We start from the raw sequence: 20,859 nt of genomic DNA on the forward strand, positions 1-20,859 counted from the left end.
CTAGCAGTAAGCCAATTTCAACAGCTGCCAACAGCTATTATACAATATGAGGCTCTCCTGTGACTTTAGTCACCCTACCAAGATTGGCTAGCTCTTTTAGACCTTGCCGCCCTCAGGAGCAAAGAGTGTCCATCATATCCATAATTATCTGGAAGGGAGGTCCATCACCATCACATATTAGCAGCACACAGACCGCATGGCAGTAAATAATCCCTTCATTTCAGTCAGAGGAGGTCAGGCAGACATAAATTTAACACAGAGCACTTGAACATCTTGTAGGGCATTGTAGAGAGGTTTCATCACCTGAAGGATTGATGCCTTAGATTCCATGTTCCGGCCCCAGCCGTGGCGCAACTGGCTGGGACACATACACCGTACGCCGGCGACCCGGGTTCGATTCCTGACCCGTGGTCCTTTTCGGATCCCATCCCAACTCTCTCTCCCACTTTCCTGTCACTGTCCTGTCTCTATCCACTGTCCTATCGATTAAAAGGCAAAAAAAGCCCCCCCCCCAAAAAAAAAAGATTCCCTTTTCCATCCCTCCATCTTTTAGCCAGAGCCAAGATCTCATCCAATAAGTACAGCCTTTTTGATTCGTACACATCTGAATTGTAGTGGATGCGCTGGAATTCTGAAGAAATTGTTCTGACGAGCAACAATCTAAAGCACACCAAAATCAAATCAGTTTCTGAGCCTTTCTAACAACAGGTCGTGCCATAAGGAAATGCCATTTTTCCAATCAGACCTGGATGATTGCCAACTAGGAAAATGTTTCACACCGTGTTTAGACGCGTATGCATTGAATTGAAAACATAATATTTCCTGACCCTTACATGCATATAAAACTCTATTTTTCGGGGGGGGGATTTACTCAAAATGAAAACATTAAAACCAACACCATTTGTTTGTTGTATTTCCTGCTGATATTGAAAAGTGAACAAGATCTTGCATTGAAATACAACCAGTGATGGGCAAGTTACTTCCCAAATGTGATACAGTACATACTACTTATTACTGTCTTTTTAAAATAGTAAGTTACATTACATTGTTACTGTCTCTGAATTGTAATGCGTTACACTACTGCGTTACTTTGAGTTACTTTCACCAAAATAACCACAAAAGTGTGGCTTTAAATGCTAAAATGTAGTTTATTGCAGCTCATTAATTAAAGCTATCTATCTATCTGGCAGTACATGCTGAAAATTAGGAAAAAAGTTTGAAATTAAACTCATGCTCCGTTTAAGTAGGCTAAATAATATTTGATACCGGTAACTTTACTCTGTTTGTTATGAATAACATGTTAGTGGAGCCTCGGCACGGCCCTGTAACCTGCTGTATATGAACGTGTCTCTATGGCAACGTTAGCTCACCTTGTCATTGGTGTGTTAACGGGGATTTGGCTGACAAGCTTTCTAAAAGCCAGCGATTCCACAGAGGACAGAGGCTGCATTTCTTCGACACTCGGCCACGAGTCTCTTAACTTCTCGGGGTTCAAGAGGCATGCAGCCCGAGAGAAAGTTACGTTCCGATGCTTTGGCCTGCGAGCACTCGTGTCTTTTTCTTTTCTTTTCTCTGAGCCTGCAGCTCTCCATTGCGAATCTGTTTCTGCAGCCCTCTTAACCAATAGTAAACAGGCTTACTGAGTTACTATTCTACTGGCACAATTATTTCTCTGGTGTCAGAATGTCTCGCGATGTTTGTGAATTCTTAGAAACAAAACACCACATCATTTCGGGTTAAAATGAAGAAAATGAAACAAAGCCCAAAACAGCTTGCTCCACAGGTGCAAGTTTTACAGGAAGGTACTTTTCCTTTTGCCAGCCAAATGTGATTATTCGGCCTACACTTTCCCATTCTTGTTTACCGAAATCGTGACGTAGGTATGGCACTTTGAATCCATTTCCCATGGTGCACTGCTCATAGAAGTAATTCCAAAATTCTGACAGTACATCCCTCAAAACACCTCCATCATCTACAGCGTTTTCAAGCCTTCCATCAGGAAGAATAACTTGAAAGTGAACATGACCCTCCATGATACTTTCTTCAGAAAACACTTGAATACGTTCTTTGAGAATCTGTCCACGATGAAGAGCAACAATTTTTTTCTGTCTTTCTCTCTGATTGGCTTGTTCCTGCAACATATCTGTGGGAAGAGGCAAAGGTGATTCAAAAGGTAGTTCCTGAGAGAAAGGCAAGGTATCCTCAAGACTTGAGTACTCCATCCCAGCGATGCTTTCTGTGTGGAAAGTTACAATGCCACTATCCTCTAAAGCATCCATGTGAAGTAACGTTTCATGTTCAGTAGACCCACATGTATCAGTTGGGTCGACTATGGTGTAAAGAAGGGAAACACTATCACTGCTTGCATTTGCAAATACTGTGCTGCTTCCAACATAAATTACATCTGAGGTATTAATCTCCACAGTGTTTGTTGCAGTGCCTGGAGTGTGGTGATCGGTATCTTGTCTGTCATGTGTCTTGTCACCTTCTTGTGCAGTTGCATCACTATTCTCCTCCTCCACATTTATGTCACTGGTGATGTCTCTCTTCTTGGTTGTCAAATAGAAACGTAACAGCGGTAACTTTGTCTTTTCATACAGTTCCCCAACTGTGACGCTCTCCACTAATGGATGCTGCTGAAAGTCAGTTAAATCTATGTCAAAATCCGAAAGACTCCCCTCTGCACTTTTCCTATCTGGAAAAAACAACTGCACAGCCTTTTCAATCAAGTTCTGTTTTTTATTGTCCTTTGGCACACTCTCTTTTCTGGTTCCCCCACCCTTTCTTGTGCGTACCTGCACAAATTCCCCCTCTCTGGAATGCAGCCACCCCAATTCTATTTTTCTCTGGTTCTTCTGAGCATTCTTTGAAATGGTTTGATGCTCTATCTCAGGCACATGATCCCCTTTGTTTCTTGAGAACTTTCCTTGAAGTCGCTCAAAGATTGTTGACTGATTACTGGGTTCTTTTTCCTTCCGTCTGCAGTATCCAAAAACAGCCAGTCGATCACCATAAGATGGCAGATACTCTCTTAGCTGGTCATCTGTCATGAGGTGTATGACACTGGAGTCAATCTAAAATTAAGAAATATTTCATGAATTCTTAGGTCAAGTGCATTAATTATAACAATGCATATACAGCACGAGATATTATATACAAAGCTCTTTCAAACTTTGTTTTTTTTTAATTCGTGATTTGTCAAAATTAAGCATTTCCTACACTAACTACCTTCTCCTGCTCCATTCGCTGTATGTCTTCCTGAGGCACATGTCGTGACCTTAAGTAGTCACTTAGCTCATCCATCTTGTGACATTTCAGAAAACCTCTGCAACTCTGTAGAATAAAATTAAAACTTAAATGTGACCTCAAATAAATAAATAATCATCTATTGATTTTCAAAGTCTTTGATGTTTATGGATTTGGTATCCAAGCATCTTCACAGTTATTTCATGTTTAAATAAGACAAAACCTTTCATTATGGTCTAAATGTTCAACTAAGAAGAAAAGGAGCATTGTTTCAATTTATTTTTTCTTTAAATATCTAAAATCAGTCTCTTGGTTTTCAGATGTAACTTTTGATAATTAGTAAGTTCATAAATAATCACTCCATTTGATGTAATTGTGAAGAAGCAACTGTAGTTTATAATAAATTGTTCGGCTGGATGCTGACTCAGTTATCAATAAAATACAGAAACCTATTAGTACAATGCATGTGTTTAAAAATTATATTTTTTGTAAAAATGAAAAATGGTTAAATATGCCATAAGAATATTCATGTACTTAATACCCTGGCTTTATTTCAGAACTTTGTAGTAAGAAGAGATTTGTACAAAAGGACTATTAACTGAACCAGCTTGTATTAATATTTCACAACTAAACATCTTGTTACATGCAAACAACGTGTAGTTGGCCATTTTCAGATATTTTCCCTTGTTATAACATTCTCATGAAGCATTTCCTTAAGCTATACTTTTGTTGTGATTAGAAAACTGAACGTGTTGAGACAAACACTCAATGATGGAAACAGAGCATTTCATTTTTAAGTATAGTACTTTGTTTTATCCCTTTATACTGTATACATAGTGATGAGATCATTAAAACGCAAATCAAATGGCAACAACTCACTGTTATGTGTATTTTTATATGTAACAAGTAAGGGGATGAGGCAGCAAGATATTTTTAAGATAACCGGAGATGAGACAGTTGTGGGCTGATACAATGTGAACGAGACAGATGTCTGACTGTCCGTTTTAAATATCTTACGCATGACTCTACCCAAGTGTATTGAAGACATAATAAAGTGCTCACTCACATAGAAGGAGGCGACTATAAGTGCTATTGTAAACTGATATTATGCACAAGATGGTCTGCATAAATGATGCTTGAATCATTATTTTTAAGCTACATGGAAGTCAATAAATCGCATTTAAGGTTGCAGCAGCAGGAAAGTTGATGGGATGGAATCGAACAGTTTTAGACTCTCTCTTAGGCTACTTGTATTTTGCCAATATACCTGCCTGCATTATCAAGCGCCTGATTACTAGATTCAGCAATTAGCCAAGATAACCGTGCAATAATCAAAACTATCCACACGAGCTGAGCAAGCCACCTATTCATTCATACGGGATGTTTTTACTGAGTAATAATCGGTATGGCTTTAGCATGTGCCCCATAAGAGCTAGCTACATTGGAAAGCAACAGGGGACATTACATTACATTATATTACATTACAGTCATTTAGCAGACGCTTTTATCCAAAGCGACGGACAACTCGGTGCACACGGTGTATTGCCGCATGCTTTAGGTCTTCACAGCGTCACGTTTAATTAACAGTAGGATATAGCTATGACAATATTTGACTTACCAACTCTTGGTTACAGAGATATGTTTAGGCTGATATGGTATTGTAACCGCCTTCGAGTAAAATAAAGCTACTCACTGCCGCAGTAAAGTTAACACACGGTTAACACACACTTGTCATTTCAGGGACACCATTTAGTGGCGTGAACGTTACAACGAAACTCTATGGGTTCAATGAGATATTCACATATCCGAAGCTAAATTAACAGCAACGACAGACTCAAAGACTTAACGATTACGTCTAACATCCGATCTAACTAAAGTCACCTATAGTTACCTCATTTAGGATTGCATATTGTGAGCGTGGTTAGGCAGCGAGATGATGAATCTCATAATTTCGACTTTTTATCTCATAATTTCGACTTTTTTATCTCATAATTTCGACTTTTTTATCTCATAATTATGACTTTTTATCTCATAATTTCGACTTTTTATCTCATAATTTCGACTTTTTATCTCATAATTTCGACTTTTTTACTGTTTTTTTCTGGCGGAAATGGGCTTCCATAAAATGCGTTATATTACTGCGTTACAGCAAAAAGTAATACATTACTGTAACTCCGTTACTTTTGTAACGCATTACACTCAACACTAAATACAACGCTATGAAAATGCTTCTAGTAATGGAATATATTAACAGGAAAATATGGAGCAAATGTGTTATGTCTTAATTTCTATGATATTTTAAAAGCTACTGATTTAATTGTTGGTATATTTTATACAGAAAAGTCAAATTGACAGGATATCCACATACCCCATAAATTTTTATTTCATGTGTTTTAAACTAGAGAGATGTTAGCCCTTTAAATGTCCATGACTTTCTGTCCTCTCTTACACTACCCTCCCTTTAGCATGACAGGGACTTTCTTCTCTGGTTCTTCCTCCCTCTCTTTGTTTCCCCCCGCCTGACATTTATAAAGTGTGAGCTTGGAGGAGGCTCTGAGCAGCAGTGAGGAGCTCTGTCTCCGGGACATTGGGCGTCCATGGTGCGAGCAGCTTCGGATCACTCACTTAAACAGCTAACATTTCAAACGGGCAATAAAGAGAGTCCTGGTCCCTCTAGAACAATAAAACAGTGTTAGAGTCAGGGGTGGATGCACTGTAATACAGATAGATATTTCTCTGCCACTGCTGCAGCTGCTGCGCTCAGCACAATGAGGTAGACTGAATCAAAGGACATTCACAGCAGTAATGAATGTGAGCTGGATTCAATGAAACATCCAGGTGTAACTTTCACTTTCTATCCAGGACCAGAGGATAGAAGGTATACCTGCAGGAATAAGGAGGTTATTAAAGTAATGATGACCTTAACCTCTGGCTGGGCTGTATGGAGAACAAGTATGTTGGATGATGCACTTTTCCATGACATATATATAATGTGAATAGTTTGTCTTTCATCACAATAAATTATATAATAATTTCAATTTCATATAAATGATTTTGCTTGTCAGTGCAGCAACATGTATCCTCTTACAGTCTTAAGGGCCAGTTAGAATTTCCTTTGTTTTTAAAGTTGAAAATTGCTTTTTAAATATGTTTTCAATACATGTTGACCTTTTGTGGGGGCAGGGTAGGTCTGAACACAGAGCAGAGAGTTTTTTTCTCGACATATGACAAGATGTAAATCAGTGTGTGGGTGTTAATTTGTTCTGTCCTCCTGGAGCAGGGACAGGGATGACAGCTAGGTGATGATCCCTCATGTCTGATCCATCTCACGCCTCATTCCCTCCACAGGAATAACATTGAACAGGGATTTAGCCAAGACCTTGACTTGACTGCCAGCCTGTAGAGAGGCGTGCACATTGGCTTTGCTGTGGGGATGTGTCTTTGTGTTGTAATAATTAGAACAGTGTGCGAATAGTGTTTTTGTGCAAATTAAGATTGAATATCATGCAATCCTCCCTGAAATAAAGAAGAAAATACGTTCTGTGTTGATCTCCTCCACCAAGAACAACACCCCATCAGTATAATAGATGGACTTGATTACCAAGTCTGACTATTGAAAATAAGTGGCCCTCCTAACCTTAACTAAAGGAGCTTTAATTCTTTCATAAATGCTGTCGCCTATTAGTAATTCATCAAAGGAGAGAAGGCCCAAAAGTTGTTATTCGGACAACCCGTAAAATTGCTTTACGTGTCTTTATGAAGAAATTGAAGACAATAACTACCGCTTAGTCAATGTAAGGGAATGATCAAACCCATGTTAAGACTCATTAAACCTTTATGATGCTTTACGTTGAGTTTGTCTTTAATTTGTGACCCATCCTAACATCTCAAGCTGTTCAGACAAACCACTTCCTTCCATTGTCTTGCGTGGATAGTTTTTTTGCTTCATTTTAGGCTTTAGTCAGTTCATAAATATGTAATAAAGTGTTACAAAGACAAGTCACATTCTTCTCTTTATGATAGTGCTGCTCCCTGTCCTAGTGTCAACTCAAGCTCTCGAGATGAATGGGTAGCATTTAGTCTCAGAGGTTGTCATATCTCGCCCTGAGGTGTGTGTGTGTGTGTGTGTGTGTGTGTGTGTGTGTGTGTTCGTGTCTGTGTGTGTTCGTGTGTGTGTGTGTGTGTTCTTATGCATAAGCATCAACATATGTGCATGTTTAATATGCACTTTAACATAAAGTACCACAGCGGGAGGTATTGCCTTTCTGCTGTAGCCTTATTGAACCCGTGTTGACTTCCCTGCAGTGACAGTTGTGCTAACAAACATAGATATGCTTTGGCAGCACTCCCCATGGCTATGGATTTGGAACAAAAAAGAGATGCTGGGACTAAACTTTAAGAGTCTTTCTTTTAGGTCTATCATGTTCCCTCATTCTGCATTTGTTTGCTTTGATAGTTGCTGCATTATCAGAGGAGATTAGGCAATGAGATCCCTTCCTGTGTACTCTCAGAGGGTGGTCTCCTACTCTGTCGTGATCGGGCAGGGACATCACTTAATGATTTATTCATACTAGAGAGTTCTTTCACATTTTGTTCTCTCATCACCACCCTTCAGACTTGCACGTAGGTTTTGCTCCCTCCCACCCTCCAGCCAGCGTTCCTGATGCTGTCATCAGGCTCATTTGATACTAAAGTGAATGAGTGACGTGATAGAAAAGAAAAGGAAAGCCGTCTTCCCTGCTCTCCATCATGACTCAGTCCCTCACAGCATGGAACAGACGTGTTTCGGATAATTATTGATTACGAGTGTGAAGAAAAAATGCAGAGTGCTGATGGTGATTAATTTGTGTCCTCTCATTTCCTCGGCACAACCTCATCAGGCAACGTCTTGCAGCAAATCAGGAGCCCGACACCCTGTTTGGTTTGAAACATGAGCTTTAATCCCATAGCAAAGCGGAACAAGAAGCTTGAGAGGGTCTAAATGAGTGTGTTTACCTTTTGTTTTGCTGTGGATCCTAGGATTACTTGTAATTAATTGGACCCCCTGCCTGAAAAGCTGTCTGACAAATTATGCAAACAAAAAACCAACAATTTTTAAATGAGTAAACACTTAGAGAAATACACACATACATGCATGCACACATACAAATTGCATGTTTCTTCTCCTCCCTCTATAAAATGCATCCAAACATTAAATCCAATTTACAGCTAAGATAAAAAGGCTTTGGCTTGTATAATGGAGGTTAATCAAATGTCTTTTCTTCCATATCTCTGTGTTTGCTCCTTTAGGCAATACATGCACCATGTCGGAGTACAACAGGCTGAAAAGCATGCTGCTGGATATGCAACCAAAAGTGCTGAAAAATGGAGAGAAAAGCCAGCAGAGAGACATGGAGGAGAAGAGAGCACTGGTGGACACCATGTTCAAATACCTGGATGTGGACCAGGATGGCCGGCTGGTCAGTGGGGAGCTGGAAAAGGTTGGTATCAAGCTAAATTATAAATTGATTCATTATTAAAGGGATAGCTGTATGGATTGAACATGATGATGAATGTTTAAGATATTGTTTAGGTCATTTATTTTTATCTGAACCTTAGTTTGTTCTCTAAATGACCTTGAGTTGACAACAAACAACATATTCAAGAAATGTGCAGTTTAGGGATAGCTTTTTAATGTAAATAATTAGTTTTTGCTCACATGAGAAAACTGTTGATCAGGTACAGTATTTTCCCTATTAAAGTTGTTACTATTACCCAAACTATGGTAGCCAGAGACAAGAAGACACAGTAAACTCATTATTGATAATCCTGATAATGCTACATTGTGAATCTCAAATATATGTTGAAATCAGCAGGACAAAAGCTAATTAATGTTAGCTGTAAGCAGTTGATGGGCAGCACTGTCTTGATTGGCTAAATAACAAAGCTAGCAGCTAATGTTAACAGCTTAAAGCGTCCTTTTAGATTCCATCTAATCCTCTAGTTTAACAAAGATACATGTTAACTGAGGTTATTTCACCACCAAGGTCTGAGGGGAGAACTGTAGAATGGATTGGTATTCACACTTGCCAAGTGAGGAAATTAAATTATTGTGGGCATCATCTGGTATCAGGAAATGGGCGTCAGAGATAGATGTTAATTAGACTTCTTTGAACCAATGTTGTGTTCTCAGTAACTTCTGCCAGAATGCACTAAACCACTTCTGAATGCAATTGTATGGGTTCATTGTCAAAGGCTTTCCAATCTAATAACATTAGAAATGTTTAAAATGTGTTGTGAAAATTGAAAGTAGTGGCTGTATGTTACCAAAGAAAAAAACTGGCAAATAAGCAGCTAAAGATTAATAAGCACCACTAAATGTAGTCTCAGAAATGCCAGAATAATTCACATTTTGTCGTCTCTCTGCAGATGACAACACACTTGTAGATTTTGAAATTTCTTTGGACTACTTCCAGTGGCATATATAAATAATAGAATCCCTCTCTGGAAGATCTGCACTAAAAGATCCATCAAAAGATTTTGATCAATCACAGCTTGCAATTACTAATGCTGACGTGTTGCCAGGAAGTCTTTAGATAAGAAATTCTTACCCTGCAGGAATTCATAAATGCATTTTCACAGAGATAATGCTTTTAAGGACCAAAGGAATTCAAAGATGAATTCCAGTCATCCATCCAAACTGTCTCCATTTTCACATCCATATTTCATCAATAGAGTATGGAGAGTAAAGTTCTGTACTTTGGTTTGGAAATGTTTAACTTAAATGCCTTAGGACAGATCAGCCTGTGTCAGGAAACACATGGCTGCAGTCTGCTGAAGGCAGCAAGGGTAGAAAAAGTTTGTCACATCCCTTAATCTGCCATGTCACATGTGCAGCTCCAAACAGAATCAATTGGAGGAAATGAGTAAGCTCGGAGGCTATATTTTTAGGCTTTGAAATCATAGCCGAAATAATCAAACATTGAACTAACAGTACATAGTTATAGTCTTGTTAGAATGATGGACCTTAAAACATCCTAATAAAAGAATCTAAATGTAGGTAACCTTCAACAAAAAGCCTGTTTGCTATTCTAGCTCTTAATGATTGAACAAGCTCCCAATTGATAGCAGGACAGCAGAAGGTCTACACATGTTTCCCCGCGGACTGAAAACCCACAGATTTGGCTCGGCTTCACGTCAGCCAAAAACATTTTTTTATTTCTGAATGTAACACTTCCAATGGTTTGGCTTATCTAAAGCTAATGTACTTGCATGATTCTTGCTATTTTGGTTTGTGTCTTCATGTTTGATTGCACTTATTGTAAGTAGCTTTACCTTTAAAAAAAAAAAGTCAGCTAAATGAAATGTAATGTCATGTAAAAAAGTATGGGGGCTTAAGTGAAAAGATAGTACATGTTGTCATGTTAACCTGCAACAGAAGGACTTTAACTTGACAAAGATAGACCTGCTTTCAGCATTTGTCAATTGTATCAGTTAAATATATTCCTTTCTACAAAAGCAGCAACATTAACATAATTTGCTGCTGCTAGAGTTATTGAGCAGAAGCTAAGCCTTCTGTTTATCTCCCTAAAAATGCTTAACACTACCTATTCAAAGATGGTTCCCTTGAGAAAGACACAGCGCTAAAATGGAAGGGAGGGCTCGTAAATGACAAACAACAGAGGAGTGAGTGGTGCTTCTTCCCTGGGGAACATCTGTGAATTAAGTCAGGTGCAGTGTGCACAAGCATAAACTGTAAGAGTGGAGATTTTCCTAAATGGAAAACAATCAGAAACAGCAATTACAACACAAATTATATATTTGAACAAAAACAAATTCACTCTCATGTGAGCCACTGTCTGTTATTCAGGTGTTTATGTACATGAGGCATTATCTGTCTGATTGAAATCTAATTCTAATTGTTGGTGGAATAAAATATTCATTCTGAGCACTTTTTATAATGCTAACTGTATTCAGGCAGGCAATTAATTTCAAATCACTATTGCTTCTGCTGGAAACCCAGATTGACACTTTTTGTAGCACTTGGAAAAGCCACATTTAAAAGCTTTCAGGAGAAGGCTCTGCTGAATAGACCAGCTAAAGTTCAATTTAGATATTATCTCGACAGAAACTCAGAAATGTAAATATAGAATGAATGCAAATGTATAATTTTCTCCATCTGTTGATTGTAAAATATGCTCCAAATCCTCATCCTTTCTGTTGCTACCTGTTCGTCATGATTCATTACATGTGACTGATTTGCAAACTAAATCTGGGCGGTGTTGGTGAAGTCCGTAGGGAGTTGGCTTAGGAACTGGAAGGTCCCCGAAAGACCAAGTGCTACCGAGGTGTCCCTGTGCAAGGCACCGTTCCCCACACCGCTCCCCGGGCGACGTACATATAGCTGCCCACTGCTCCTAACACTAGGATGGATCAAATGCAGAATGTACATTTCCCCTCTGTGGAAGGATTAAGGATTCCTTCTTCTTCGAATAATACTAGGTGCCCATATAGACGTATATTGATTTTTGTGACTCCAAAGAACATATACATACACATCAGAAGCATCAAAGTGTCGGTTGACTAAAGCATCAAGTGCTGCTTCAGTCACCAAAATTGTATTTCCCCAAACTCAAAATCACTGAAACTGTCCAATCCCAATTTGACCTGCCAGTTTTGGTTTGTCCTCATACTTACTTCTTTTGTTTCATTTGTACTAAGTCAGCGGGAGCAGGAATTAAAATGCAATGTATCATTTTTCTTCCCTTCATCTGAGCCAAATGAAGCGAACTACAGGTGTGAGTGCAGATGTTCATATTCGAAAAAAAGTAAATACTACCCTATTAGAAGTATATTGAATTGTTAAATGTCTGCGGTATATCCCCGTTTAGATATGTTGAATTTACATTAATAAGGAACGTGCATAAAGTGGTCCTATCTCCCAACAGATTAAAATGAAAGTGTAGAACAAAAATAATGAAGGCATGGGAGAAACGATAAGTAACGGTTTGATAAGGTATGAGAAATGTGTAGCTGTGTATGATAGTAGCCTAGTCTTTCTGCATTTTTTTTTTCAGTTCACATATACACGATTGAACTCTCCATGTGTGTTTGTGTGTTAGATCTCCATGAAGGAACACCTGGAGGACAGGCTGCTGGAATGCACCATGCAGGACCTTCTGCGTTACGACGACTACAACAACGATGGGCACCTCAGCCTGCACGAATTCTACACAGCTTTCCGTGAGTCTCTAGTAACTTCATCCTTATTTTATTCATGTTCACTGTTTTCTCAAAGAAGCAAAGGCACAAAGGATTCATCACAGATTTACAGAAGAGGATTAGTGCCACACATTAAATTAATTCTGACTTTTTTTTCTACAGAATTCTGATACTTTTTGTTATAATTTCTGACATTTTTGTTCTGATTCTTTCTCCTGACTTTAATTTTAGAATTACGACGTTGAGTCTGATGATTTCAAAAAAAGTATAACTAAGCGTATCCTCATACACAGACAATAATATCCTGGAAAACAATATATTATACTTTCATGTCAGGAAACTGTTAATTAATTACTGCTAAACCTACAAGTTTACATATTTTGGTTAACTGGTTTACTTTTTTTGACAGTACAATTAAAAACACTGATTTCTGTCAACACTAAGAAGAACCGTGAAGCCTCCTGTCTAGTCATCCTCTCCTCAGCAGCCCTTTGGATAAAAAGGTTTTTCAGCCACGGATAAATTGATAATTGCACACTAGCCTCTGTGCCCAGACCCAGCCATGATTATAGCATCTGGTACAGCCGTAATAGCTGCTGGGGTTTAGGCTGAGCAGCAGCTGAGAGCACACGCAAGTTCCACCTTATTAAGACCAACAACTACTTTTCCACCACTCATTTTCTGTAATATCAGCATCAAAATTGCTCGACGCTATGGCAACTTGCTGCAACTCCTGTTTTAATATTTTTTGTCTCACTTAAATATGCAGCGAAATAACCTTGATGTTAAACCACAATTGCATACATTTGGCTAAAGTTGATGAATCCAGCAGTTAGCTGTGGCAGATAGCCATTTCTAAAGCTCTACCTTCAGCCTGTGAAGCTCCATTAGGCCTCACCACTAATTCAGCCTCGTAATGACTGGCTTTAGTGGGAACCATCTTGCTATTATTCTGTTACACTGCCCTCCCCTTCCAGATGGGTAATTATCAGACATTGCATGGCCTGCTGCAGGGTTCTAGGTCGTGTTTTTCTATGAATTTTATGATGAAGCAATGGGTTGTGAACAATAAAAACAAAGTATTGATCAGATGACGCTCAAGGTTAAGTGTTGGGCTGTAGAAAGGCAACACCAAGTGGGAGTAATTGTTGTCGAGTGGTGCATCTGGTGTTCTGGATAATGTTGATGGTGTTGAATTGTCTAAGTTTGTGTGTGTGTGTGTGTGTGTGTGTGTGTGTGTGTGTGTGTGTGTGTGTGTGTGTGTGTGTGTGTGTGTGTGTGTGTGTGTGTGTGTGTGTGTGTGTGTGTGTGTGTGTGTGTGTGTGTGTGTGTGTGTGTGTGTGTGTGTGTGTGTGTGTGTGTGTGTGTGTGTGTGTGTGTGTGTGTGTGTGTGTGTGTGTGTGTGTGTGTGTGTGTGTGTGTGTGATGCCTGGGATGCAGTCTCCCCTGTGAGTGGTCTGGGAAGCAGAGCAGCCAGGAATCGCAGGTGTGTTTAGCAGTGTGGAAATTTACATTATGGTCATAAGTTGGAAAATTGAATATTAATGAAAATCTAAATGATGTGAGAAGTTATTTTACCCTAGGTGATATTCCACTGTTGATGAAATAGTCTGATCTTAGGTGAAATACATTCGGAAATCAAACTGTCATGTTATGAAGACCCTCAAATCCACAACACAGAAGTTAAAAAAATGTACTCAGAAATCTGTCTTTAGTTTTAATGACTATCCTCTGCTGATCCTCACTTCTGTCCTGCAGCTTTGATGTAAGTAAGAATACAAACCATATTGGCTGTTTCCCAAAGAGGAGACTGCAGCTTCCTTCTTGCTCTTAAGGTCACTGGACTTGTTAAGTAACACTGATTATATGGTTTTGTCTTCCTCGTTGTCTTTTTTACTGTATAAAAACCATACAGGCACACAAAGCAACCAAAGTCCATTTTTCTTTTCTTTTTTTACCACAAATTGTATTAAGGGGAATATGCTTGGAATATACTGCTGAGATGATTGCATTATTATTGATTTTTCATCCTAATTCTACCTTTCACAAGGCCAGCAGGTTGCTGGTGTGTACTTCTTTTTACCTTTCTCTACGGCCTCCTTGGCACCTCTTTTAAGTAGAGTGTACTTAAACACCTATTTCTTTCTCCAAGAGTATGCAAAGTACTATTACTGTTGAATAATAATCCTAACTTAATATAGCTGATGTAGTTTACTGGGAGAACACAATCAAATGTAGACATTTAGATGGTGTTCTAGTGAAATCAAGACACCTATGGAATCATCTTTCATGCCTAAATGATTGAATAAGTAACTAGCAGTATGTCATGTAGGGTTACAGTCACACAAATGAAAAAGAGAGATTCAACAAATACTTCTCGTATCTTCTAGGATTAGGAAAGGGGTGAACATTTCCTTTTTACAGCAAATCAGACTGGGGCATTTAGTTTAACTGATGGGGATTTCACAATATCTTTTTTTTTTTACTGGCTCTTTTTAACTTTATTCGGTAGAAAGGGTGAAGATAAACAGGAAAAGGGGGAGAGGGGTGATGAAAAGGGCAGCAGTTTGCTTTCAAACCCAACCACTGTGAAGAGAACAATTACATGGGGCTCTTCTAGATTGGCTACCTGGTTACCCTCAATCAAAATTAAATGGTTATGAGCTCAATCTTTTATTTTATTCAGAGTTGCCCCCCACAAGTTTCTAAGAGCCTTAGTCGACCTTCACAAATTGCTTGCTTTTCCAGGCAACCAAAACCCAGTGATACTCAGTTTACATATTTCGTAACAGAGAATGACCTCTTATGTTTTGCTGTAAAAGCAGTAATGACATTTTTTAAAGCCATGGAGCATATTGAAAGACAATTAGCAGCATCAGTGCTTTATATCAGCTCTGTTTACTAACATGTATTACAGTGTTAGCATTACGTAAGATGGGACAGCTTTTACTCTTGGTTCTGAATTAGAACCTCCGTAATTACACATATTAAATGTGCATCTGTTTGCTTTGCGGACGTTGGCACTGATGCTGGAGTAGAGATGATTCACAATAAGCGTTCTGTAAAATACAACAGTGAAGGAGCACTGGAGGTGACAGGTGAGTGGCTTTTTGAGGATATCTCAAACCTGCAGATATACGGGAACACAAGGTCAGAGCCCCTTTGTGGATACATATATGAATTTGCCCTGCAGTGATACATTGACCGCATGTGTATTATGTATTGAGAGTAACCTTTATAAATGTGCAGTCTGAGATATCTGCACTAGACTTCATTATATATTCATTCACATTTCTGGAGATGTGTCCTGTATAGCAGGGCTGGGCGATATACAAAAAAAAAAGTAATACCAACAACAATTTATTTAAGTATTTTAATGCGAAGGAAGTGTTTTCTCTCCTGTTTCAAAATGAACAGATGCAAAACATGTACAGTACATGAGAAAAACACTCAGGTTTCAAAAGATTTCTTAAAGTCTGAAAAGTCATTGAATTGTTTTAATCTAAAATCAGGCATTACTTGATAAACATGTCTTTAATCCTTTTACATAAATCCTATAAAATGTTTTGACATGGACATTGTAATATAATATAAAATTGTGGTAACAGCTAATTTCACAAAAGTAATTTAACACTGATCCACATAGTGGTAACATTTTGTCTGAAAGTGTTTTATCATTCTATTCAGAGAGGCATACAAAAAGTCTTAAAGCTAACTTGCCTAAAGCTGTGTCCTTATTGCTGAAAAGTGAACTGTGTAAGCACCATTGGAAAGCAGTGTTATCTATCAGAAAAGCTTTAATTTACTGCCAAGAAACCCGTGGCCTGGCTGTGTTTTTATCAAAAGCAGAATAAGTAGTCTTTGATGCAGAAACTTTTGGACTGTTGGAAACCCTCCAGATCCTGCAGTGATCAGCATATAAGCAGCCAACCAAAATAAACAACAATGGTTATGAATTCAAAATTACTTATTTTCATTAAAATATGATTTTAATAAGTTCCCCAGTTTTCTCTCCACTTTAATCTGCTTCTTGGAGTACAATACGATATCACAATACTTTATTGTCAAATCAAGAAAGTCTGACTTTTTTTCTGCAGCACAGAAGCTTCATTTGCAGCATCAACGAGCACTTATATTTAAGGCAAGAAGCAAGGGAACAGAAATTAAATCAAATTGCAATCACTGATTATATTTATGTGCAACACCCTTTAACATGCAGTAAACTCTACGTTATTTTTGGATTAACTTGTGTGGTATTTTAAATGGATACCAAGTTTGCTGATTCCTCTTCAGATTGATGTTTAAAGCGTAAATATACAGTTATACCCTTGTTAGTGTACATTAACAGAACCGTGAGTTGTTAAGTTGTTAATGAGCCACTGGTCCTGCCAAAACACGCCGCTGTTGAGCATCTTATTAGGAACTGGATGTTTTTTTGTTACCATTGTTCCGCCGTCTTTGTCCCACATGCAGTTCTTACACTCAGAGCTTGTTCAAAATGAGTTCTTCTTAACTTCCTCCGCAGTGAGTTTGTATCCCAAGACTACTGTTAATAGAAAATTGTGGCAGGGCCACTGAGCAGATTAATAAAGAGAATTCAGTAGCAGAAATGGTGAGGAAATAGGTGAAATATATGAGGAGGATGAGAGGGAATAAAATACAAGAAGAAGAAATAGATGGTGGAAGAAAAGGGTGGAAGAGCCTTTTTCTGATTGTCTGGAGCGGGGGGCGGGGCAGCAGGAGTAAGGGAAAAAGAGGTGAGATGGTTGTAATTGGTCTGCTGCTAAGAATCAAAGTGCATGTCAGGCATGTCATGTCAGATAAAGGTCAAAAGGTTTGTTGAACAGGGATGTGGAGTAAACAAGTGTGAATTGAAGACTGTATGTCAGTTGCTATAATTTGTACATACAGCATACATGTAGGTCAACATTAAATGAAACGGCCTACAGTAGAAATGCTTATCCAAATGATTCATTTTCATTAAATCAATACATTGTTTATTCATCGAAATGTCAAATATTACCATATCCCATGAACAGGTAGCAGAGCTCAACATGTGGCCTCAAAGAAATAATGATTTAAAAATAAGATAAATATGTCAGCTTTTATTAATACTTCTTATCTTGCTCCTTTGATATTAGTGGATTACTTTGACTTTTTTTATTTTAGTTTCCTTTTTTGAGTAGTTTGAATCAATATTCATTTCTTAAGCTGTCCTATGTAACGTATAGGACTAATTTATTTACCAATAACACCGTGGGAAGAAACAAATACACTGCCTTAATTATGTTCCCTGGCAGTGCAACATTTTCCAACTTTATTTATGCAATAGGGAGGTGCCTGCATCAGAAATGGGTTAACATCCTAAATCCTGCTTGTTTTAAAATATAGGCAACACAAACAAGCACTTAGTTAAGTTTAGGAAAATAGTGTGTTTCTTGATAAAGTAAAAATGTCATGCTTTCTATTGTATTTAAATTGTATACCATTGCAGCTAACATACAATACAGAAAGTAGCCAGTTATGTATTATTCTCGCTGGGCACTGCCCCTATTTTAAACCTTGAATGAATCCAATGAAGCTCTAAGAGAGCCCTGATGCTTCGGCAGCAAGATAACATCCTTGTGTGGTTGCCTTGCGGCTACAGTCAAGGTGTGATCTTTCATGTTTCTCAAGTTTGGCCTTAATCTGCACAAATGATCTTGCTGAGATCAGATATCACTTTTACAAGGAGAGTCTGTCGTTCTCTGACAGCCAAGAGGGTGAGAGACCTCCAGCTAAGCTCTTAACAACAACGTGTCTTTGAACTCAAGGTCTTAGAGGTTCCCACTGTACCCGCAAAATAATATTCCCTTCACTGTCCCCTCCCCTGAGCTATCTATTGTTCCTGTCCATGTTTTCTCTACCATGTACCATGTCCTTTCTTACCCTCTCCCATAGTTAGTTTCTGATGCCTCATTACCGCTTACAGCTTACAGCTTACCCTTCCAGCTAATTGCCTGTGTGTGTGTGTGTGTGTGTGTGTGTGTGTGTGTGTGTGTGTGTGTGTGTGTGTGTGTGTGTGTGTGTGTGTGTGTGTGTGTGTGTGTGTGTGTGTGTGTGTGTGTGTGTGTGTGTGTGTGTGTGTGTGTGTGTGTGTGTGTGTGTGTATATATATAGGACTGTTGAGGCATTGGTTTCAGCTTTACATTCTGCACTAAGACTGAGATGGATTGTATAGCAAAAAGTTGTGAATTTGATGATAACATGCATTGCTGTTTGCTGTTTATGAAGTGACCCATGTTTCATCTGTTTGGAATGCTTCTGATCTATTGTATCACATACAATGAATGAATCAGCTTATGTAGAATCTATAGCTTTTTAACTAGATGCATTTCCTATGGAGATAGCATATCTGTATTGCATATGTGTGGATCTTTTATCAGACCTTATTGCCCTGTAGGTTATTGTATGTTCACATACATATGAGATCTTCTTTTTGATCAAAGCAAATAAACAACAACTAATACCACACATTACAACAAATTAATTAAGCGAAAAACTGTTCCTGTCTTCTGTTGAAAGCAGCAAATAGTCATTGTATTTTAAGTTACAGCAATGAATAGCAGCAATTACACTTCTTTGATATGCTTATGTATTGCATTACTTATAATTAGGTAATTGTATTGTTATAACAGTGCTACTGCGTCATCTCTTAGCTTTAATCAATACTGTATAGCCACCTGCTGTTAAATATTTCCTGCCAGTTTTAACTAATTAGCAAACAGGCACTCATGTAGTCTCTAATGGAAAATAATGGAATGGGCTTTTCTCATTATGCACATGCTCTGTACGGGCCATATCCAGTGGTCTTTCAGAAGTCCATTTTGAATACAATACTGACATGCCCATTGAGTCGTCATGGCAACTGTGGCTGTCTTCTTTAATGCCTGGATCTTTTATTTAGCACAACACTTAGCTGATGCAGGTAATTCCCAGGGGGGGAGGAGCATGAAGCCAGAGAGAATGGAGGAGGGGAAGGAAAACAGTAGCCCATATGAACCCTGAACACAATCAACATTTATAGATGTGATTTGTGTTGTGTGAAATACAGACAGTAGTAGAATGTAAGAAGTACATTCATTTATGTATTGCACCTAAATACCATTTTGAAATATGTGTACTTCACCTGTCTATTTTGATTTTATGGTACTTATACTTCTGCTCCACTACATTTTAAAGGCAAATTCACATTTTCCTCCTCTACTTGTATTTAACTCTCATATTTATTTACAACCCATATAATATAATACATTACTGCTCTACCCAGTAAGTAATTACTTTTACTTTTTTTAGAGTACTTTAAGACCATAGTATTTATTTTATTTAAGTAAAGGCTTGAATAGTTCTTCACCACTGGATGTATTATCTTGTTGCTAAACACTGCACTAAGTGGAAATCGTTAGTGCTGTAAATATGAGGGGGGAATATAAAAGGAAGAGCGCGAAGGGAAAGCGAAAATGAAAACATAAAAGGGTCTGTTGAGGCCCTTGATAAAGAAAGAATCAGCAATTTACTGTCTGTTGAAATGAAAGAAAACCTGAGTACTCCTCAAAGGATATCTAGAGACAGTAGGCTATCAATTTATTTTATGATAATACAAATACACTTAATGTGTGCTGCATCAAAGGCCCTTTAAAGTTCCCTTCTATTGAACTCTCAGCTGAGTCATCAATGCTTTATAAACATCTAGACATATATGAGTCTACAAATGGCTTAGTAAAAAGTAATACATTTGATCCTTGTACGTATATGTTAGTGCAGCAATAGTTGGGGAAACAAACTTATCACATGCTTTACAATAGATAGAGCAGAATATTGCCACTGTCATGTCTGTTTATTTAGTTTAGACTTTGCACCACTAGCATTTAGCTTAGCTTAGCTTAGTTGAGCATAAATATCTTGAAGCAAGGCCAAAAGCTAGCCTGGCTTTCTCTTATATATCCCCTATTATGCAAAATGCACTTTTTAATGTCTTTTATACATAAATATGTGTGCTCGGTGTGTAAGTAGACTCACAAAGTGTCCGAAAATATAACCCCCTCTCTTTTTCTCCTTACCCACATCTTTAAAAACAGGGGTACAAACGAGGTGATCCAGATTTGCCGTCCTTAGGACATAATGAGGCCAATGAGGGCCGGCTTTACATTGAACTTCTGCCAACATCCCACCCGCGTGACACGTCCCAACCTATCGTACCCAATATATAGTCGCAAGCTGAAACTACTCTGTTTTTGAAGTAATGTGGTCTGCGTGTACATTAGCAAGCATCGCTAACACTCAGAGCTAATGCTGTACTGGAGAGAGTATGTGTAAAGAAGCCGGACATAAAAGTTAGTGTCCTTGTGGTAAACCCCGCGAGAGAGAAACATT

General features: G+C 38.3%; 1 protein-coding gene across 2 annotated transcripts in view; it reads left to right on the forward strand.

Annotated features, from left to right (window-relative positions):
• The window catches only part of fstl4 (follistatin-like 4), a 310,914-nt gene that overhangs the window by 244,187 nt on the left and 45,868 nt on the right, over nucleotides 1-20,859 (forward strand). For both annotated transcript variants that reach the window (XM_063894297.1, XM_063894296.1), the window contains 2 exons: nucleotides 8,536-8,726; nucleotides 12,348-12,468. In XM_063894297.1, the coding sequence (XP_063750367.1) occupies nucleotides 8,536-8,726; nucleotides 12,348-12,468 (312 nt within the window). The remainder of the gene's footprint in view (nucleotides 1-8,535; nucleotides 8,727-12,347; nucleotides 12,469-20,859) is intronic.

The sequence above is a fragment of the Eleginops maclovinus genome, chromosome 11 (assembly GCF_036324505.1).
Source record: "Eleginops maclovinus isolate JMC-PN-2008 ecotype Puerto Natales chromosome 11, JC_Emac_rtc_rv5, whole genome shotgun sequence".
NCBI classification, from domain to species: Eukaryota; Metazoa; Chordata; class Actinopteri; order Perciformes; family Eleginopidae; genus Eleginops; species Eleginops maclovinus.